The sequence below is a fragment of the Hydra viridissima genome, unplaced genomic scaffold (genome assembly GCF_058129835.1).
Source record: "Hydra viridissima isolate aposymbiotic clone 2 unplaced genomic scaffold, HvirCarnegie_v1 scaffold_8, whole genome shotgun sequence".
Classification (NCBI taxonomy): domain Eukaryota; kingdom Metazoa; phylum Cnidaria; class Hydrozoa; order Anthoathecata; family Hydridae; genus Hydra; species Hydra viridissima.
The window spans coordinates 4,732,952-4,757,245 of record NW_028324307.1 but is presented as its reverse complement, the minus strand read 5'-3'; the positions used below and the strand labels follow the sequence as shown (position 1 = coordinate 4,757,245).

At 29.6% G+C, this 24,294-nt stretch overlaps 2 protein-coding genes across 4 annotated transcripts in view; both read right to left on the bottom strand.

Annotated features, from left to right (window-relative positions):
* LOC145186731 (uncharacterized) overlaps positions 1-13,126 on the bottom strand; it is a 99,025-nt gene extending 85,899 nt beyond the window's left edge. The window contains exons 1-4 of the mRNA XM_090094547.1: positions 13,033-13,126; positions 10,732-10,774; positions 5,836-5,952; positions 5,476-5,760 (exon numbers count right to left, since the gene is read on the bottom strand). Of these exons, the coding sequence (XP_089950673.1) occupies positions 5,476-5,760; positions 5,836-5,952; positions 10,732-10,774; positions 13,033-13,056 (469 nt within the window). The 5' untranslated portion in view covers positions 13,057-13,126. The remainder of the gene's footprint in view (positions 1-5,475; positions 5,761-5,835; positions 5,953-10,731; positions 10,775-13,032) is intronic.
* A 7,282-nt stretch (positions 13,127-20,408) lies between these two features.
* LOC145186642 (uncharacterized) overlaps positions 20,409-24,294 on the bottom strand; it is a 39,825-nt gene continuing 35,939 nt past the window's right edge. For all 3 annotated transcript variants that reach the window (XM_090095355.1, XM_090095357.1, XM_090095358.1), the window contains 2 exons: positions 21,922-21,987; positions 20,409-20,989 (listed from right to left, as the gene is read on the bottom strand). In XM_090095355.1, coding sequence (XP_089951481.1) covers positions 20,961-20,989; positions 21,922-21,987 — 95 coding nt within the window. In that variant the 3' untranslated portion in view covers positions 20,409-20,960. The remainder of the gene's footprint in view (positions 20,990-21,921; positions 21,988-24,294) is intronic.

The window sequence follows — 24,294 nt, the reverse complement described above, 5'->3', positions numbered from 1 at the left end:
TTGATAGCCAGAGTCGATTGGTAAAAACCCAGGAATAAATAATAACCAACTGCTATCAGTTAAGGAAGGTATAAGTAATTTAGAGAAATCTGTAAATGAGCAGAAGAATGAACTTGACATGAAGAAAAATGACATGAAAGAATCTTAAAGGTTAAATAACGCAACCAAAATTCTTAGAGTCAATTAAGAATAAACCTGATTATCAAGCTCCACAAGAATACTTTGTAAAACATTAGATCTGATCAGGTTGGTAATTTAGTACCAGAATATCTTGGAGGTATTTCAACAAAAGATATTGAGAGAACATTTTTTAACAAAAATAAGTAGAGATGTTTATATATATATAAGAAATCCTATAGTTGAATTTTTAAAAGACTATATCATAGTCTTTTAGAGTTAATTATTATCAAAACAAAGATTATGAAAATTTTAAATGAGTACCTAGTAATTCAAATGCATCACTAGAAAGACTTCACTTTTTATTGGCTAGTTAAAAAGCAGGTAACACGGGGTTAAGGAATGAAATGGTCTCAATATCTGATGAGTTGAAAAAGAAGCAAGTCTTTGATACAATTTTTTACAAAAAATAATGCTGCTATTATAAAAATATATGTTTATTAGCAAAAAATACTGATTTAAAAGATAGTATGTGTGTGAAGGTGCTAAATTCTTTGACATAAATGAAAGTTATGATGTAGAGCAATTAAAATTTTATAATGTTTTAAATGTTATAAAATTGTTTATTACATATATAAAAGTATGGAATTCCGTTGAGAAAATTTAAAAAAATATTAATACATAATCAATAGTGATTAAGAATACAGAAATGAGCTTTAAAGCATGTGGAGGTTACAGATAGAGAATATGGATACCAGAAAATATTTGGAAAAATATCAGAACAGAAAAAGAAAAAGATGAAAGAAATAGAAGTATCTTTAAATGTTGGTCACATTTAAATGAAAAAGAAATAATAGAGTTGCTCAAAGATTAAAATTTATTTCCTTCCAATTTGAATTATGAATTCCACCAACTCTAAAGATAAAAATTGTTCACTAAAATCTTGTTCTGGTGATGTGAATGTGTGAAAAAATGTGAATATGTGATGCAAGAAAAAATTCAAAGATTTTGCTAATTAAATTTTTTAGAAACTGGAAAAGAGTTTACATAAACAAAACATTGCATTTGATGACTATAAAAACTGTTTGTTAAATTAGATAAATAAAGTGTTACCAATGAATGTTATTCATAGTTGTATGCATGAAATATATACTGAAGAACTAAATAAATCGGTTTTTAGTTTTGATGATGATAAAAGAACTCTTTTAAGTGATGGCATAAAAATTTGATTTTCAAAAGCTTTTCTTAATGACTTAAAAGCTGAAGGTGGATCAATATTAAACTCTTATTAATAAGCTACTGTTTGAATGCACCTGGGCACAACTTTACTGGACCTGGTACAAAACTAGATAAAATATTGAATGATAAGTTGAGAATGCTGATTGGCTGATGAAATATATAAACAAGTAAAAAGAAAAACACGCAAAAGGAAAAGTTATTGTTAGCAGTATTGATGAAATATAGGCTGCTGATCTTGTTCATATGCAATCATTCTCCGAGATTAACAAAGGTGTAAAATATTTGTTGTCATTGATATTTTCTCCAAATATGGCTGTTTGATTCCTATGAATGATAAAACTGGTAAGACTGTAGCAAAAGCATTTAAGACTCTATTCAATGGAAGAAAGCCAAGCGAAAATTGGTTATAAAGGTAAAGAACTTTATAATAGAGATCTATAAGGTATTGCTGAGATTTACTCTACCAAATATGAAGAAAAAATTTAGCATTAATTGTGCTCAAAACTTTTTAGTCAGATGTAATTAGCAATAACTTGAGAAATACTTAGTGCAATAATTCCAAATTTTTTTTATATTAAAATTCTTTGTATCATATAAAGTTTTTAATCAGGTTGTACAGATTTTAAAGGATGCTTAGAAAGTAATTTAATATTTTTGAGAGTAGGTGCCATTAAGGCCTGGTTTTTGTTTGTTAATAAACGGTAAAAGACTTTTCTGAAGACATTTCAAGATGCATAAATTGTAAGTCAAAGTAATGAACGGAGCACTCTTAAGGCAACAAGAGCAAACTGCTTGCCGCATGAGGATCTTTGGAGCAACCTGAGGATCTTTGGAGCAACCTGAGGATCTTTGGAGCAACCTGAGGATCTTTAGAGTAAACTTTTCTGTCTGAATATACTTAAATTTGTTGCTGACATAAACACCTTTTGACTGATAATATTGATGGCTGGGCAACTATGAGAAATCCCTTTTGCAGTACATTTTGTTGTATTCAATTATTGCATAAATTTTCTTGCTTGATAAGTTTGACGAGCTTCCATGGGCAACATATTACTTTTAGTTCTCCATCAATTGATTGCTTCTGAATTTTTTTCTTTGTGAAAGCCTTCAAACCATTGCTCTTGAGTGGTTTTCTGACAAGGAAACAACTGCATTCAAGATTTTTGGCAAGGTCGTTTTGGGAATAGCACAGATTTCTTGTAATTAACTGGATGATCAAATTAACTTTGTTTTTGTCAATAAAACCTTTCTTCCTTCCACCTTTCTTTCTTCTTCTTTCAATAGCTCAATTCTCCTTGTATTTCCTCCATGTCTCCAACTGAAGATTTAGCAACATTTGACAATTTTCCAAATTTTGAATGTAAGAAGGTTGGATTTGAAGAAAAAACTTTTTTCTGATTATTCAATTGCTTACTAATTTCAGACTGAAAAACTGATAGCATTTGGAAAACACCAATACAATTTAATATACTTAGGTCGTTAGGAAAGTTCGTAGAACTTCATCTATAAAGATACAATGAGACAGGAAATAATTAAATATTTATATATCATTTTAAACTGCGTTTAATTATGAACATTTTAAGTACTTGTTGAAGTTTTTTGAATGTTTATTTAAAAAGTTATTTAAATTTTACTATATACGTTTTCAAGAAAAAATTTAAAAATGGATAAATTTGAATATCGAGCATATATTAAAACCCGTGCTCTACTTGGAGTTTCAGCACAAGCCATAACCGATGAGTTGGTTTTAGTTCATGGTGACCAAGCTCTAAAATATAGTACAGTTGCCAAGTGGGCTACTTTATTTAAAGATGGTAGAGAGAGTCTCGAAGATGATCCTCGCTCAGGACACCCTCAAACCACGTATACAGCTGAGAATATTGAACGTGTGCGAGCCATTATTGAAGAAAATCCTCATGCAACACATGATATAATTGAAGCCCTGACATCGATTAATCGCTTTACAATCAACGAAATCATTCACAACGCACTTAAAAAAAGAAAATTAACATCACGTTGGATACCCCACAAGTTAACCGATCAAAATCGCAAGAATAGAGTTGAGGCATGTAAGGAAAATTTAGCTCTTTTCAGAAACGGTCCATGGAGACTATGTGATATTATTACAGGGGATGAGTCGTGGTTTTATTTGAGACAAGTTGGACACAAGTCGGCTAACGCTAGTTGGGTCGGTGAAGGTGAAAGTCCAAGAACTTTAGTAAGATGCGACAGGTTTCAGCCGAAAAACATGTTCTACATCTTCTTCAAAACAACAGGTATTGTTCATTTGGGTTATGTTGAAAAGGGAGACACCATTACTAGCGAATATTATATAAAAAATTGTTTGAAACCTCTTATATGCGAAATAAATAAGCAAAGACCTAAAACAGGCACTCAAAATTTCAAATTTCTCCATGATAACGCTCGACCCCATGTGACTGAAACCGTCACAAATTGTCTAAACCAAGCTGGAATTACAATAATTCGCCACCCACCATACTCACCAGACTTAGCTCCATCCGATTATTGGCTATTCGACTTGATAAAAAAAAATCTTGATGACGATACTGACGTCAAAAGTCAAAAAACTCGCATAACGAAGCTACTTCAAAGTATACCCAAAGAAGAGTATAAAAAAACGTTTGACAAATGGCTTGAAAGGATGCAACTTTGTATAGATAACGATGGACATTATTTTGAACATTTGATAAAACAAAATTAAAAAAAACTCTTCTTTTTTTTTTTTAGAGGGGAGTTCTACAAACTTTTCTAATGACCTAAGTATGTATAGAGAACATCATTATAAAAAAAAATTTGGAACTGATTTTTTAGCTATTTCTCAATTTATTGCTAATTATATCCGACCAGAAAAATATGAGTCCTATTGACAGTAGAAAAATAAAATCATACAATGAAAGGAAAAACGTGGAAATACTTTAGCACCAATTTAATTCATGTATATATAAGCATTTTAGATGACCTAGTTAAAGAATATAATAATACTATCAGAATTGAAAAGACTCTTGTTGAAACTTGCTTAAATAAGAATGAAAGTATAATGTGGAAAAACTTAAAACAGCTGAACTGAAACCAAAATCAAAGTTTTTAGTTGGTGATAAAGTAAGAATAAGCAAAAAAATCCATCTTCAAAAAATGTTATACAACTAGATGGACTGAAGAAGTTTTTATAGTATCTATAGTACAAAATACTACTCCAGTCACATATAAGATTAAAGATTTAAATGGTAAAGACACAGCTAGAACATTTTATTAAGAAGAAATGCAAAAGACAAAACAAGATGTATTTAGGATTAAAAACATATTGAGAGAAACCAAAACAAAGTCTTAATTAAAATGGGGTGGTTATCCAGAATTATTGGATAGATAATAAAGATTTATTCGACATCTAAGTTAATCAAAGTTAAAGTTTACACAGATGAGTTTCGATCCTATGTACGATACTATGCAATAAATGATAATTGGATAAATCTAATCACAATCATAAGTTTAATGATCAAAATGATGGTCAAAAAGAATGTTAAAAAAAAACAAGCAAAAATGTAAAACAGCTACACATTGACATATTTTAAACATATAAATGATACTGTGCAAAATGTTGCTTTCTTATGGCAAACACAATTTTGCAATTCTACATCTTATCCTCTATCAAAAAACCCTTCTCCTTAAATTTTTTGCATTAACTTTATATTTGCTCATATAAAAATCTCTTAATTAACATGATTAAAAATACACTCAGGTTAATTTCATAAGAGTTCTAATTAAAAGCCATCACTTTTTCCACCACTGCACATGACTGTTTCCATCAAATTCAATTACTATATACATATATACACACATACATGCATACACACACATACACACACACACACACACACACACACACACACACACACACACACACACACACACACACACACACACACACACACACATAGCCAGCTAAATTAATTTTGTAAAAACCACTTGATGTGACAACTTTGAAACTATTTCAGAAGACTTGAAAAATCTATATACCATCAACTACCGGAAAAAGAGCTCATTAAATAATTTTAAAAATGCATAACCAAACAAACTATTTAAATGTAAAAAAGTGCATACTTGTTATCTTAAAACTTGCTTGCTGTTTGGACTGCTTATCTAATATGTAATTTATTGTTAAATTTATTCTGTTCCACTTGAAAAACCTGTCCATATAATTAGAGGATTGAATAGAAGTAAAACCAGGATAATAAACATCTTCATGCAATAGAAACGATGAATCATTACAAAACAAATCAGTATTTGTGAAATTATTTAGCTTAATATAAAAACTTTTATGTCGAAGATACATATTACTTGATTTTGTAGATTGAAATGATACAGTGGATTGTATTCCATTTAAACCTAAAAGATTTGAACACACATGCAAAAAAATTATGATTCAGAGAAAATTTATACATTTTTTTTTTCAAATCTTACCATTTACAATAACAAATGTATCCAGACTGTTGGAAGTAACAGTAACATCTCCATTTTGAAGACCAATAAAACAATTTGGGTCTGTGTATGATTCAATGAAGTAAGTAGAGTTCAATGCTAAAGAAAGTAAAAAAAAGAAAGGTCATCAACTACATTTTAATGCAGTTGACAGAAAACTTATATAAACTTTATGATAAAAAAACTTGATAAAAACTTGATAAAAAAATCATTAAAAAAGTTTAATATTAGAATGGTACAGTTATTTTTAGTGTTATGTTTTTGTGTGCCCAAAAGTTTAGTTAAAAAAAAATGTACTATTACATGAAATTAGTAGAGCAATGTTTGCCAATACTCACTAAACTTCAGTCTTAGATTTAATTCAAAATATAATTGCATAAAAAAGTAAAAAAAAGTAATTATTTTCTTACTTTTTGTTAAAATTTCTTTAATAAGAGAAACAAAAATTATGCCTTTAATAAACAAAAAACTATAAACACATCAATTGTAAACAACAAATTTAAAAACAACTTTTTTTTGACTAACTACCAATTAAATGCCAACTATATCTTGGTTAACTATGTTTTAATTACAATGACATTTTAGATGCATGTAAATCAATGCTGCGAACTTCTATTACCTGTGTCTCTCTAAAAATATTTTTTCCAAGTAATGTTAAATGATCACAGGTTCTCACAAATTTGGCAACAAATCTCAACACAGTGTTCATCCATACTGTACAAAAAATAAATAAACTGGGAATGAAAAAATTTATTGACAAACAAAATAAAAGAAAATGTTGCACAACTCAAAAAATGTTAAATACATTTTAAAACAAAAAATTGTACGTTTTCTGAAGAATACTTAATAAATTCAAGTCACAGAAAAATCAAATTCCTTTTAATAAATTTTATTAGTAAAAAAATACTTTTTTCATCATTGGGATAGTGCAAAAACAAAGCATCATTCCTGCTGTGTTGCAAACAATTACTTTGTATAACTTACTGCATTCCTTGCATTTTGTTAAAACTATTCTTTATGAATCATGTTTATTGATTAAAACATTTTATGCTAAATGTAGACTATAAAATTAATTTTCACAAAATGTTGTTATAAAATGTCATAAATTTGTTATTAGAAATTGTCAGTTTTATTTGATTAAAAACAAAAAATCTTAATTCAAAAACTTAAGTTGAATGAATCTTGAAGCTAAACCAGGTGATGTATCACTCTACTGCATTGTATTTGAACTATAAAATTTCCAAAATCTTTTGTCACTCAAAACATTAACTTTCTTGTACTGCTGAGAGGTTATCTTTAAGGTTAAATATCCTCAACTGAAGGTGATAAGTGTAAAATTTAGTTCAACTTTAAGTTCAACCTATACTTGTAAATCTTTATTTTCCATTATGAAATTTGTTAAAGACCACATAATACCAAAAATTCACCAGTAAATATTTTTCAGAGTTAAGTAAAACAGCAACAACTAGCTTTGAACAATACTTTAAAAAACGTACCATCCGATATATTCTGCATGAGAAACTCTCTTATAATGGAGTAAAGTTTTTAACTTTTAATGGTTAAACATTTTTTTATTGAGCTGTTCAGATGTAACTCAACTAGCTCAACGTTATCTATTTAGTGAATTTATAGATTAATAAATTTAAGCAAGAACTCGATAACGAAATATATACTTTTTTTTTCTGGTGTAATGAAATTTTTTAAATTTTAACTTGTATTTTTATACTTATTCCTCTTATGATGATTTAAAAGTTCTTCATTTTAAAAATATTTTTTTATGAGCGAAATTCATTGAAACAAAATCAGGCTCTGATTGGATATTTGATTCGAATTGGGCAAAATGCAGGACATACTATAAATACTGAGCTTTTAAGGACTTGTCTCCTGCTTCAGAGTTTTTTTAACTTTGATAAATTGAGAAAAAAGCATTCACTAAGTCTCAATAAGCGTAAAAGCCCGTTATTTCGAATGCTGTAAATTTCGAACATTCGCAATATATGAACTCATACAATATATGCCACTTATTTCGAACCCCGTTATTTCGAACTTTTTATTTCGAATACCTCCTCCATAAATGGAAAGAACTATTATATATCGCTTTCAAAATGATAAAAAAAATATAATAAATAAGTTACGTAACACCTATTATTGGTTGGAAACAATCGTCGCAATTTATTCTCTTTATTGTCTAATTTATTGTCGAGTTTGGACTGTTTTACAACTATGTGACAAACAAAACTTACCTACTTAAATCATAAAAGTGCTCAGATTGAAAGTTAACCAAAATTTTCTTAACTAGAATGGCAGCAGCAAATGCTTTGGGGATAAGATACCAGTGTTTGTCATTTGAAAAGCTTAAAAACCATTCTGATTTAAAAACGTAAAGTTATTACCATACCGATATCAATATCAAAAAAAGAGTTGAGAACGAGAAAAAGAGTTGAGAACTAGATTGAAAGTTTGCTCCTAATTTAAGAAGTATGGTATTAACAATACATTATTGCCTCGCACACATTCATATCGAAAGTTTAAAATTATTAAAGTTTTTTACATATAACATTTTACAAAAAAAAAAAAAAGAAGTAAGCCACAATAAACAACTTTTTAAATTGTAGCACATAAAAGTTGTAATAAATAATATTCAAACATTTTTCGTTTTTCTATCCAATTTACATGATTTTTAACCTTAATATATATTTGGAATATTTGTTATTTCGAAAAAAAAATTTGCGAGTTCAAAATAATAAAAAAAGCTTTTTCTTTCCACAAGGATTGGTGATGTAAAGCTGTGTTAAACGGGTTGTAGCATATTTTGATTCAAATTTCAAAAATGCTAACAACCGAACCAAAAGCTTAAGTAAAAAAATTATATCGTTAGAGCTAGAATTTTTTCCCCTCTTACTAAGAAGTAAAAAAATAGCTTGATTTATTTTCTGTTTTTTCTTGAATAAAATAGTTTGTCAAAGACTTTCCTAAAATATGTATTTTTATTTTATTTGGGTTCTCATCCTGAGAATACTAAAGTTTTGAGAGAAAGAGACGTTTAATATAACGTATTTATTTAAATAACATATTTCGTTTTTCATAGAGGAATGCAAGTAAAAAATTTAAAAAAGGAAAAAGTGTTAATTTTCTGGTTAAACAAGTCAATACCTTTGATTTTATTAGAATGTGGTACATCTAATTTCCATAGTTGTTGATTCAGGACTTTTTTACTATTGTATTGCTCCTATAATCAATTGGTACAAACAAAAGTTCATTTTTGAAATCAAAATGCCCAAAAAAAACCAGACAAATCAAAAAAAGGTGCGATTTGCTCCGTTAAATGAAGTAAAAACAAAAGAAATGTCCCTGAGGAAAACAATATTTAAAAAGGGTATTCTAAATTCAAAATTGACAAGACGTACAAATAATGGAAATGATGAGTTTCATGGTTCAGGAACATCAATAGTACCATCCGCTCTTCAGCTAATAAGTGATTGGGAATATGGTTTAACAAAGTTATAAGTGGTTATTCTGGTTAGTAATTGTTTTGAATATACAAAACATTTCTTTATAAAAATGGTAGACCTGGCGATGGTGATGAATGTGATAATTATGATAAGTAACCAAATCGTTCAAAGCGACTTTTATTCAAGAAATGCAGAAAAAGGGTTAATAAACGTGTGTTAGCACGTGAAAACGTTGTGTGTGGCAAAAACTGGATTTGCAAAAAAACATGTTTTTTAGAAAAATATATCATCGGCAATAAACATTTTGTGCACAAAAATGTATAATTTAAATATTGCTTTCACTGTTAATTTACATGTCGGTGGTGACCAATTTTAACCTTACATTCTGTTTAAATGTTGTCAAAAAGGGGTTAATTTTTTAAAATTTAATTTTTTTTTGCTTTAAGTTTTCAATAAAGAAAAAAAAATTGATGTTAATCCACAGTTTATAATTTTCTTCATTAAAAAAAAAAAAAAAAAATTCAAAAAAAAAAAAAAGTTACATTTACTCTGATGTGTCACGTGCTCAGCACGTTTTTGTTCTACTACGTGTTTTGTTTTTTTGTTGTTTTTTTTTTTATATAGATAAGTTTGTAAATATAAAACTATTTTTAAATAGTTTAATACATTATAAAGGTTTTGAAAAATTTTCTTTTAAAAACGTTTACTTCGCGACACGCTGAAATCAACAGCTCAAAAAAAAAAAAAAACTGCAGGATGGTTGACGATTGGTAAACTCTTGGATCCCCGTCAATCCCCCTCTCTTTACTGATTTAGATAATGATATCTTTTTTTTTTTGCACCAACGGCTCATCGATATTAACAAATCTTTACTGAATTTTTAAAATTTCTTAAAATTTAAAAACAGCTAATGCATCATAGTGATAGGTTAATAGAAGATTTCATTTCACACAATCTTCGGCATTTCAGTATTTTGAAATATTTTGAACCGTATTCGGCTGATCCTTTAAAAATTTTTCATCTTCGTCATCATTATTCATTAATATTTCTACCATGTGGTGCAAAATATGTATAAATAGAAAAAATTAACAAAACGTTTCTTTAAATAGCCAGACTGACTTTTTTTGGAATTTGATGAAACGCATTGTAATTTTGAGTAAAACTATAAAGTGACTATGTTTTACTTCTAAAACCGATTTTTAGTTATCATCAAACTAAAATTTACTCTCTAATTCAAAATGTCTCTATAAGATCAAAAAAATAGTCGCTGAGTTAACCTAGAAGTGCTTTTATACATTTTAAGTTTTAATAAAATTGGAATTAGAGTTTCAGAGTTCAACTAGCTATTAATTGATTTTGTTTAAAAATAGAATATTGAACTTCTGCATTAAAAATGCATTAAATTGTTATTTAGAATTTTACTCACTGATATTAGAAGAGAGATTTTGAGCACCAGTAGACACATCAATCTAAAAGAAGAAGCAACAAACGTGATATATATATATATATATATAAATGTTATATATGTTGCATAAGTTAGTTTTTACAAGTAACTACAAGCTTATTACATAAACGTTTTTTGTTTCTGCTAGTCAGGTTAGCTGTAATATTCGCTTCAGTTGAAAAAAGACAGGCTATTCAAATAAAATATTCAAATACACGGTGCATTTGAATATTTAATTTGAATCATCGGTCTATTTCAGGTAATTCAAAAAGCTACAGAAACTAAAGCGAAGTGCAGAAATTGAGAGATCGCCAAGTCTTTGAATTAGCCAATTTTGTAATTCTCTCCCATATGGTTGGAGAAAATGCAAGTTATTTGTAGGAATCATGCAAGATTTGTTTCAGCTTGACAGTTGCTACGAAAAAACGTTACGGCGAAACAGATTATTTACATCGAACTTCTTAGCAGCACCATATTACCTTTTAAGATATATTTCACCAAACTGGAAATACTATACAGTTTTCCCAAACAAAGTTTTGTTAATTGTATTTTATAGTTTTAATTGCTACTCAGCGCAGCCCGGGATAAAAAAGAAAATCTCTAAAATATACTTAATAAGATTTTATAGAAAAGTCACAATTATGCTTTTTCCTTATTCCTTTCCACTGGTAACAATCTTTGTTAAAGACAGCTTGTATGATTTTCGCCTCCTTAGGGTATCCTGTGCAGTAAATCAGGGCAGAATCAGGGTAAAACCAGGGCATCCCAGGGTGTGAGATTTTTATATATAAACCGACCGTGGTGAACAACTTTTGGTAAAGACACGTAATGAAACTCTGCTTCCTTAGGGTATCCTGTGTTGTAAATCAAAGGGACCTTAGTAAATAAGGTCCCCCTAGGGTCGAAATTCTGGGACGAAAAGTAGCCTATGACTTACCCCTGGTAAAATGAGGGGTCTGTGCAAAATATGGTGAAGATCGGATCAAACTGTGGATTTGTATAAAGAACACACCCACATACACATACGCATACAAGCTTTGGGCTTTACATATTAGATAGCTGGAAAACCCAGCGAATGCACTGGGTATTCTAGCTAGTCAAAAGACATTACAAAGGGTTGTAAGACCTGTGGAATTCATCAATTCTCTGAGGAAAATTGTCTCGTTTCTTAAGAACAATGTATCTCGAGTTTGTCTGTTTACCGTCATTGAGAATTGAAACCTTTTACCGTCATTGAGAATTGAAACCATTTATTGTTGATGCATTGAAGCGGCTAGGATGCTGGCCTCAAGGCACTTAGCTATGATTATGAGCTTGTGATTCTCAGTAAGCATCATATTAATGGCTGCCTTGAACAAACCCACACATGGGTTGAGTGTTTTGGCGGTAAACTCAACGGTTTTTGCGGGAAATTCAACGGTTTTGGTGGGAAACTAAAAAAACTTTCAAGTTTTAAAAAAGTTGAAGAAAATAAAAATTTATATATAGTAAAATAGGACGTTTTATGGAGGTTTATTTTATGAAAAATATCTTTTTTTGTTTTGAAGATACACAAGTTTTTTGTTTAAATCCTTCCTTTTTGTTAAAAGAGTTTTGGTCCTATAGGACTGGTCCATTGACTTAGGAATGTCCATGGTTAGGGAAGGGATGGCACTATTGAATTCAGGGAGTGAAGTTACTTCCAAAGTTTAAGCACATTTTACCATTCCCCACAGAGTTACCACTCTTCGCTTTCACTTCCTCATCGGGGGCAAGGAGTGGTTAGAGGGGGTAGGAACTTGGTTCCAGCCATAAGCACCTGAATATGGAGTCCGGGGTGGTAAAAAACCTGGCTTAAAACCTTCATCGAGAAATATTAGACTTGTGAACAATAGTTTGGCGAGAATCGGACCAAAACTGTGGATTTGTATAAAGAACACACCCACATACACACATACAAATTTTGGGCTTTATAAATTAGATTTGTTTTTTGTTTTTCTTTAACATCTTTTAAATCGCAAAGTTCCTCTCAGCTACATGTTTCAAGAAAAATAACGACGTACTTGAGTTAGAAAAAAGACAAAAGTTTAAACTTTTTTTAAAAATTTGAACTTCTAAACCTAAAAAGTAAATAAATTTTTCTCAAGAAAGTTCCCTCAGTGGCTGGGAGAAATAAAGGTCTATCATGATAGATACTTTGAATTGTTTTAACAAGTTTATGGTCAAGCTGTTGCGTAACGTTATATTAACACTAGTTCAAAAGATCTTTTTAATCTTAACATAATTCTAAAAGAAAATACATACCAAAATTAAACTAAACCACCACATATTTATCTGATTTTTATGAAAGCTTCGAAGATTATTTTTTTAAAGAAGCCGAAAAAGAGTTATATAATTTAAATCTTTGGTTCAAGACATTGAACATTTTTTATATATTATGCAAATATATTATATATATTATGCATTTACAAATACGGCATCATTTGCGTTTTCCTTAAAGAATTCATGAAAAGATAACGATGTTATCTTTTGATGAATTATTTAAAAGATTTGTAATTCAAGGTTAAAATAATATCTAATATTGATTAAATCAGGAACCTGTTAATTTTTATCAGTTGTCATATTGGAGACAGGGAGAATGGATTTTTGAAAAATCTTTTCTCGAATGAAGAAGTTTGTATAACTTTCATTATTTATTCTTTTTTATGTCTTCATTTCTTTTAACATTATTATTCAGTCAAACAAGAAGTAAAAAAAAAATCTGAGTTTTGATGACGTTTGATTATGCAGTCTTCATTGATTGAAATTAATTTTTGCTATAATTTTTAAATAATTAAATATGAGGTGAAATTTTTTTACAACATAAGGTTTACCCAGTACTTTTTTTTGTGCCGGTATTTTTTGATTTGTAGTACTATGAGGATACCAGCGAAGTAAACATTTGATTTGTAGTACTATGAGTATACCAGCGAAGTAAGCATTAGGAATGTAACAGAGTTTGAAGAGTTTTTACAGGTCAAATTGAGCTGCATTTCTGTACAGAAAGTAGCAGAGGAAATTGGTAGAAAATAAGTACTTAAAACTTAATTAAGTACTTAAACTTTAAACTTTATTTTATTTTAGCTTAAGAATCACATGCAGGAGGCTGCAGAATATTAAAGTTATCACTTTAAATTCAACGGTATATATTTCAAATATTTCAACCATCATCAACATAAACATTTTATTTACATAATGAGACGTAATTCAGATGATCATTATAGATGGACGGACATTAAAGGTCTTGGAAACACCTATCCAAACAGTGGCTCTTTTTTCTTTCAAACAGTGGTAGTTTGTAAGAAGCATATGAATACTTTTTAGATTATATATTGCAGTTTTTTGTATTTGTTTTGACATTGATATAGAACTGGCATTCATTAGTCCACAATATAGAGTCTAAAAGTTCTTTGTTTTGAAGCAGCTAATTAGCAAAATAGAGTCAAAGTGTAAGTCTGTTGCTTTGAACTCCTGTAGCATAGTGAACTTGTAAGGTAACATTTGAAGCTTTTTTTGGAGGATATGATAAATGGATGTTTTAGGGATTTTAGTATCATCAGCAGTTTGTTGAGTGGATTAGCAATCTGTCTCCAAAGCAATACGATGCAGTGATTCCGTCACAACTGATGTTCGTTCATTTTCTAAAGACGGGCGACCTGATTTCTGCAACAGAGTAATCCTTCCTTATATATGTTTAGGGAAGAATATTTTAGAAATATTCTCATTGGCTAATAAGTAAAATACAAATGAAAATTTGCGTTACTTATCGAACACCCTGTAGATTGGAGCTACATATGTGAATGGGTGATGCAAGAAATCCCAGTCTTCGCATGAGAATTACCCGGGAATCCGAATCTGACTGCAATCATGGGTATGGAAAGGGTAAATGATGCTAATGAGTTCTTTTAAGGCATAATTTTTTTGAATTCCTGATTTCAAACAGTTTTTAAAGTTATTTGAATAATCATGGAGATCAACAATCAAATAGTCTTGTTTCAGCGGTCATCTGAATCTCTCTTTTAATAAACCCACTCACTTTTTTTTTTTCTTTTTTAGGCCTACCATTCTTGTTTGTAGTAATACAAAGATAACAATCGCGTTCATTTTCTAGTCAAGTATTATTAACTATCATTAACTATCATTAACTATCATTAACTAAAACAATGTAATTTATTTTTGTATTTGCATACACTGGTCAAGACCGAGCACTAAATGCCACAGGGAAGAAATAGCATAAGCTTTATTATTATAAAAAATTTATTATCGTAAAAATGTTTTCGGATAGAGAATTTCCATTTAGGCATTTAATATACTTGTAAATTATTCTAAAATACTATCGATGAACTGGGCTATATTTAAACAATCATGTGCACATTACATATACATTAAACATATACATATAACATATATACAAAGTACATATTTAAAAACTAGTTATAGCTGAATTGTTATGTTGATGCTAACGAATAGGGGCGAATAGATGGGAGAAAAGGAGAGAGAAAAGCATCGATCCTTTGTTCCAATTACTAGTGCAGTGGTTAAGGGGACCTTCTCGTCAAGGTCATGATTGTGTCTCCGTGGTATTTCGAATAGGCTATAGCGATATGTTCCATGATCTATACCACCATAACGTCCACTAGACTAAAATGAGAACGTGCTCAGATTTGGAAATCAATAATATTTTTGAAGTGAAGGCATTTGGGTGGAAGATTTTTCAGCTATTTACTAAAAATGTACAAACATCGAGAGGTCTTTACCATTCCTGAAAATTGATATTGCGTCAAATCTGGCGGCAACAATATAAAGTGGATGTTGTTTTCCTGGCACAAGTTCAAAGCTTTTAAAGTGGCTTGTTATGTTATCTCCGATAAACATTTTTGGGTTATTCAGATCATTTATATGCGGCATCAATCTTATTTTAAACCAATCAACAAATATAGCTGAGTCGAGCCAACCGAAGTGCGATTGTATTGAGATCCTTTTGTCATACAACGCCCGACACAACGTCTCATCAGAATATTTAACATAATCACGTTATTATACATGTTTATATATTACTAAAATAAATAAGGATATTATGTAGCACATAAAAATAAAAACAGGCCAAAGTTAGGTGAAAATTCCTTTTTTTGTCCTAAGATAGGCCACCTGATTTCCTAAAAATCATGCTAAAACTATGAAAAAAAAAAAAAAAAAGACATTTTACAGCAATATATTTCCTTAAAAAAATGGATTTAATATCATTTTATATTTGATATGAGAAAAAGTTTGAAAGGTCAAAATTTTAACAAAACTAATATGCGCCAATAAAAAGTAAGAAAAAAAAAAGATGTACACTGAAAATCTTATTCATTATAAAGAACACTTACAGAGCTATGTAAAAAAATTATTTTTGCATCAGCTGATGCGTATTTACAGAGATGTAATAAAAACAAAAAACTTCCAGAATGTGGCCAAAGTTAGGTTGTAGGTCAAAGTTACGCGATTCTACGGTAATAAAATTTATTTTTTTGGTTATTTGTATTTAATTGTTATTTACAATTTGTAAACGTAAAATTCGTCAATTAGCTTACAAGAGATATGGCAGTCGTGGAATAGCTTTCAAGTGATCACCTGCCCTTTTACCTCGTCAACACACCTTCTTTTTGCTATTTAATGGGCATCACGTGCAAGTATTACAAAGTAAATCACTGTTTTACCTTTGCCAAGTATAAAAAGTAGTTTAATAGTAGTATTAGCAATTGTCATTTATATAAGATTTTAACCAAACTAAGTTAATTACTGACAATAAGTAATTGTAACTTTTATTATGTCACACTGGTATAAACATAGCAGAATACTTTAATCAAGTGTAACGAAGTCCTAAACTCTGTCCAGCGTTGAGTTACTGTAGTTGACAAGGCATAAAGTATGAAGGCTGTACTCTCCCTGTCCCTACAAGTGGAAATGTAAGTTAGTTAAGGCTTAGAAAATGAATTAAAATAGTTACAAAAAAAACTGAAATAGTTTAACAATTTGAAAACACGAAGTAGTTTTTAAAAAAATACTCATGGTTCTGTCATGCTTTTGGGAGACGTCAGAGAGTCTTTCATCAGACAAAATGATTTACATCCACAAAATGCTTCTTTATATCAGCTTCGTTAGGCAAGAAATTGAGCAGGCAAGGATTGGAGAGGATCCTGATGCTCCAATGTGGTGTTATGGTGCAATCCTTTCAAAGAGGAACTTGGAAAAAGATTCCCTGAGGGAAGCATCAAAACAGAAGCCTACACCATGGAAAATCTGTTTGATCCCCAGCCTAGAGGTTCATTTCTAAAAAAAAAAAAAGTTCCAGAAACGACTGAGGACGAGGGTTTGATCATTAGCAATGAGAGGGATGTACTAGTAAGAAAGATCATTGAAGAACACACATCAACAAAAGCTTACAATAATTGCCTTGAAATATATCAACAAAGGCGGACATACGAAGTATTAATTTTTTCTTTTTGTATTTAACTAAATTATTTTTAGATATTTTTGTTTGTATTACATGTGTCTATAAACCCGATATATATATATATATATATATATATATATATATATATATATATATATATATATATATATATATATATATATATATATATATATATATATAAATTGATTATTGATTATTAATACAGAGTGTATCAAAAGTTGTTATACGAAAATTAATAATTATTAATTTTTATGTTAAAAGAAAAATGAAACAAATTGTATTTATAGTAACTGAAAACATAAAACTTTTCGTTAATTAAGTTAAGTATTCAAAAGTGCTTCCTTGAGTTGCCAAACATGCTTGCATTTAATTTCGAACGGTTCAGCAAACTTTTAAGACATTATTCTAGAATTAAACCGCAAACTCTTCAATAGTTGCTGCTTTTAATTTCATGAGGTTTTTGATTTGATGTTTGTAGACATTGTTGCTGTTAATGATGCCATCAACATAAAACGTTGATTTATCTGACCGAAATATACGATCATCAGTTGCTGGTCATTACGAAAGAACATGAGCATTTCTTCGCAGAACTGAAACCTTCGATTATAATTTGCTTCATTCAGAGATTGTACTAATGAAGCAGTTTAGGATCTTTAAGAATGCGACGCAATGAAGACGAGCTAATCTCCAATTGAGATGATCCTCGCCTGCTTGAAGTTTGAGGGTAATTTTTATGCATAAACAATTGGCTATTGATATGTTCTTTGAAACAAATAGTTCCAATACAGGCCGAGTGTCTAGTGCTTGCACCATCCTCAAGCAGCTTCTGGTACAGCAGCCTCTACTCCATTCGGTTGTCGGCATTAGATCCTTAAACTTGTACTGGCTGCTGCTTTTGGTATCTTCAAACGATCTCAAGTACAGTGGACATTAATTGACCAGAAAATTTTTCAGGCTGCCTTCTTAGACAATATGGCTTCAGCTGAACTCTCTGATACCAAATATGAAATGAATGTTTTCTGTGAATAGCAACTGCTAAATCTTCAATCTTAAGACGACCATCGTCAGCTACTAAAACTTGTACTTCTTTTTTCGGGAGTAAAGCCGTCAAGTTGGAAGAACTTTTGAGCTCCAGGACCGATGTATCAGACTAGCTGGAAAGCAAAAGCCATTTACAGCATCGGCGCTTACGTTATGAGAATGTTAAAGTTTTCTACCTCTAAATATATTCCTTGCTAAAATTTATATCAAGCTTTAGCTCTTTAGCACTTCTTGCTTCCGAGGCAGCTAGGAATGAACTACAACTTTACAACAACTCAATACGTACCCTAAATGAGGAATTGGTGCTGTAACATGGCTTAAGATTTTGGGGTACCTTTTGTGCCTGTCAAAAGATTTGATCCTCTTCAGCCTATTCATTTAGCCTATTCAGGTAAGAATTTTAACACAAAGCACAGGAAAAAGGTTCAATTAAAGCGTTTTTAGTTAAAACTATTTGGAAGGTTCAGACTGTATGTTGTGTTAACTTATTACTTTTTTTCCTGCACTTTTTGGCCATCCTATTATGTGTATATATATATATATATATATATATATATATATATATATATATATATATATATATATATATATATATATATATATCACATACATACATACATACATAAAGCTATTGAGTCAAATGATAAGTTAAGAGAAATCCTGCTTGGGATTTTTGCTGTTGAAAAACTTCAAGAATTTGGAAACATTGTTTTAGTTTATGGTCGTTGAAAGTTAACTTCTTTTAAAAAAATATAAAATGTAATATGCAGTAAAGTGTTTTGACGAAATTCCCTTACGCACCCAATTGTGGGTATGAGAGTTGAAGTTTATTAGCGCGGTTCGTGTCGAGTTGTATGTTCAATAATTTCTAAAATCACTAAAAGTCATAAAATACCAAATGATTTGGTACTTTATTTCATTCTTTAATTACACAGACCAACACCAAAAAAAAGGTCTTATCACATGACAAATAACATTTCTAAATCCGAAAATCACACCCATTTTTGTTCACTACATCAAGTATTCTCTCAAGATGATTTGGAAGTTGTTTTCGCAAATCTCGATTTTTATGTTAGTAAGTTTTCTATGGTGAAGCACATTAATACAGCGACTTTTCAAGTACAAACATCAACTAATTAAAATAACATAAGCTAAATTAAAAAAACATCATTTAATTGCATTAGAAGCGCTCTTGCATTGCTTTGATACCATGATAGATTTCTCTTCTCGCTCACCCCTTACACTTTTGCTTGAAGATTATGGTGAAACAAAAAATATACTTTAGCACTTTTATTATGACCAAGGGCATGAAAATTTTACTTTACACAACCGTGGGTAACTTTGTACAACATGGTTTAAAGATATTGTGCTCTCAAGCAGTTAAAAATCTTAACTCTAACTATAAATCGGGATAAAATCCGATCAATGCAAAATCGCATAAAACATCTTAAAACGGTGTTTGACAACGCGAGTCGCTTTTTTTTTAAACAGAAAAAAACAGTAAAAGTTAAAAAAATATCATTTTCTAAACCTTAATCTATGTAGCATATCACATTCAAGAAGAATTCAAGATGAATGACTTAAAGTGTTAATCATATTATTAGTTTGAGGTATGCTTAGTGCTAAACCTGTTGGTTTAGAAATTCAAAAAATCAAAATTTTCTAAAAAAACCCTTTTTGTTAGAATGTGGTCATCAACTAACAATATCGTTTTTTAAATATCAAGCTTTAATTATAGGCTTTTTGATCGTTTTAAATAACTTCTTGAGTAACTCAGGTGCAATTCTTATTTATCAAACTATTTTTTTTAGATCCTCCTCTATATAGTTATTTTACTCTAGATAGATAACTATATAGAAGATTCCCCATTCAAATATCTTAAGGATGAAAAGTCAAAAAGCTGACGCACGAGCAACCTGCAGCAGATTATGATGTTAGTTAAAAGTAGGTTTGTATATCTTGCTGTTTTTCACCAGATTTAATTCTGACCCACTGACAGCCATCATAAATCTAATAGCTTTAGAATATTAGCGCAAAAATTGAGATTTAAAAAAAAATTATGCTTTATTGCAAACTAACTTAAAAGATAATTCACTTTTTTAGATTTACCATTTAACATTGTACGATATAAATCATAACACTCTTTATTTTACAATATTTTATTTACAACAAATTAGTCACAAGCTCCAGTAATTGGAGACGCTAGAAATGCTCTCAAAAAATTTTATTATAACATTTAATGGAAAAAAGTCGTCGAATTATGCAGCAGTCAGAAGTTCTCAAAAAATGTTATAGTTTATTTCCTATATACACGGCATAAATTATAAAACACAGATCATATCTACATCCACATTATACAAAAAATGTTCTACTATTAATGTCTTTAATCGGTGCTCACAAAAATTTGATAAATGGGCACGTGGTTAATATGGGCACAAGTCCTTTCCGTTAGAATGGATTAACTGGCTTTTTCATTAACTTAAATTATTCTTATTTATAAAAATAAATAAGAATATAAGAGATCTCAAATAAAATTGCAGATCGTTTAAGATCAATTGATATATGAATTTATGCTAAAAATCGCATTGTGAATTGCTCATCACGATTCGCTTTCTTTTTCAACTTGCTTTTTGTTTTAACACCAAATGATTTTTAAAATTTATTTCTTAGAAAAACAAATTTGACTTCATCGACGTTAAACTGCTAGTCCAGTAGATGTCATTCCTATGTAAACAAATGAGATATAGACAAGGGTTTCGTTACAAACTCAAAAAAAGTTAAAAAATTTATTGCTATAATTTATTTTAAAATTTATTACTAAAATATACTAAAACTCATTAAAACAATTACAAAGAGCGTTGTAAATAATGAAGATTGGGGCTAGTCGCCATACGAGAAAGTTGTTAAAAGACTTGGAAGCCCTTCATAATACTACTAACAAAAAGTTCGTGCAGGCCTTGAACAAATTAATTGAAATAATATCTGCTTATTTTAGATGTTTTATGATTATGAGAGCCAAAAAAACTTTTAACAAATGTACAAAGCAAACATGAGGTGGCACTCATCGCGTTTATGAATTAGTAAAGCGTTTTTAAAAATATCACTTGATATTTAACAATGAATTTGTGATTCTTTTTTATTTTAACATGCTTTTCAAATTAAACTCAAAAAATGTGACAATTTCTTTCTGAAGTGAAAACATGCCCTGGCTGCGGGGTCAAACTTTCAAATGTGTCTGTTTTGTTTTGACTGCTTTTATTGTAAATATTTCCCTTGCGCGCATAGCCTCAATAAGCAAAAGCAGCAATTATCAGAGCACAGAACAGCTACTCTACAGCTAATAAGGGAAAAATGACACCTAGCCCCAGTATCCATAGTTAGGAAAGAACTAGATTCATCTAGATATTTAAAACATAAAAAGAGGGGTTTAATTTAGCTAATTAAGATGTAGTAGATGTTACAGAACATCTAGACTATATATATATATATATATATATATATATATATATATATATATATATATATATATATATATATATATGAATACATACATACATACATACATACATACATACATACATACATACATACATACATACATACATACATACATACATACATGCATACGCAAAACAGTTTAAACATATAAAACTTACTTGGGTGAAAGCTTCTCTTTTTAACGGTGTCTTCACCGTAGAAATCCTCAAGTAACTGCTGAATAGCTGAAATAAAAATAATTTATTTTAAACTAATAACGATTTTACGCAATTCTACCGGATAAAAGTAGAAGGCCAGTAAAATAGAAGTGCCGAAATTTTAAATGAGAGCTAAAATTAATGCAAAAAACAACACCAAGAAATTAAAAATTTTAAAATAGAAAATATATATAAATTGGTATTCTATATGTTTTGAAAAATTTTATCTCCTGTTTTTACTTTGTTCGCAAATGAGGATCTGAAAAACAGATACTTTTTGACAGAGAAGAAAAACTGAAAAAGTAAAATCAAGTCAACTTTAAGGAACTTTGATGAAAATTTAAAAGCACAGATTTAACCAGCGTAATGTATAATTACCCTTATAAAAATACTTATTCTTTTTAGAAATTAATAAATAATTATGTGGGATTTTACTAATTAACTATTAATTATTTGTTAACTGCAAAAGTTACAGAAAGTATGAGGAAGCCAAAAGATGCCATGTTTACCTATATTTTTGTAAGTTCAGCTGTAGATCTTCTCAAATCCCTTGAGAGGAAGAAAGAGCATAGGTCAACTAAATTGAATGGCCTACTAGAGCCCAGGAGAGAGATGGGGGAGGGGGAGAAGGAAAGAGCTGAGGATTTCAGTCGCCTCCGGCCAAATTTTTACAGGGTAAACTTTTTATGATAATATATGTAACCACCGTAACATTTTATTGTATTAAAAAAAGTTATTTATAAACTTAATCACTTTAACTGGTAGTGTCTCATCCAATAAGATATCAAGGGCAATTCCCTTCCCTCTTTCCTCACAACGGGGCTGGCTCTTCCTGCATAATTTTGTTTGGATTTTCATTTAACACGACGGGGCCTGCCTCTTCCTTCACAGTTAGCTCAAAATTGTATTTAAGGGGAAGTTGAGCCCCCAAAGTTAGAAAACAAGCAAATGACTATTTAATAGTTATTTTATTAAATCTCTAAAAAAGTTTTGAATGTCTTGATTTAAAAAATTTCCACAAATTTGATGAAAATGGCATAAGTATAAGATAATTTCCTTAACAACTAAGCTATTCTAATTAAACTTTGGAATTATACTTCTTAACGTGTTTAAATCAATAGACTAATTTGATGTTGTACAACTTAAGTTAAAATATAAAAATGCTAATTTGTAAGTGTATGTCGAGGCTTTGTGTGTGCCAGTTATTTGTAGCCTGGTGCAGAAAAAAGAGATATCTAGAGCGAGTAAAAATTACACTCATATTTTAAAGTTAGGTTTGGTTGACTTTGATGATGTCTCCAATGATGTTTCTACTGATTTATTGATATAATTAAAAGAACTTAAAAATCTTAAAAAAATTTTTTTTATCAGAACTTTTTCTCTACATTACGTAAAGGGCCTAAAGTCGCAATTTTTAAATTTAAGTGTTTTGATAACGATTGATCTTTTATCAATGTTTTGCAAAAGCTTCAAAGTGTGCTCTTTATTTAAGATATTTTAAAACCTTTTGCTTATAAATTTTAAAAATACCTCAAACTAAAGAGCACACTTTGAACAAAAATGCATATTTTGAGAAAATCAAAGAAAGCGTACAAAATTAAAAATTTTAAAAATTGCCTACGATTTGCTAAACGCAACTTTATCAAATTTAATTCATTTTTTAATTATAAAAATCATACAGATTTGTGTAGAAATGAATGATATTTCTAATACAGATACATTTAAAGAAATGTCAATTTGTAAAAAAGGTCATATTTTAGAAAATTAAACCTGCCCTTAACACGTAAAGTTTGCTTAAAAATTGCCTAATTTCTTTAAAATTCTTTTGTAAAAAAAACAAATTTATCAGCTTTAAAGGAATGGACGTATAAATTCCCCACGATTTCTTGCTTACAAAGTGAAACAATATAAACCAGGTATGACCAAATAATGGCTCGCGATTCGAATGCAGTTCTTGGAATGTAATTGCAACTCGTAAGTGTTATAAGCTAAGCATTTTCATTATTTAGTAGCAAAACTTCTTGTTTCAAAGTTTCTTTCAAAGTGAACAGATCAAACACAGTAATTCACTTCACAACAAAAATAAGAGAAGAAAAATCGATGACAAGAAAAGAATATTTCTTGAACAGACTATTTTGTATTTATTGAAAATGAAAATAAACCAATGTGGTTAATTTTCAATGAAGAACTTATAACAAAACAGGGAATGTTAAACGTCACCATGAAACAGGGACAAATTTTTCTAAGGAATATTTATTAAAACCAAACCACAGAAAAAGTAAAATTGAATTATTTTTGAATTGGTCAAAAAGAATAGTGAACAATCAAACAAAC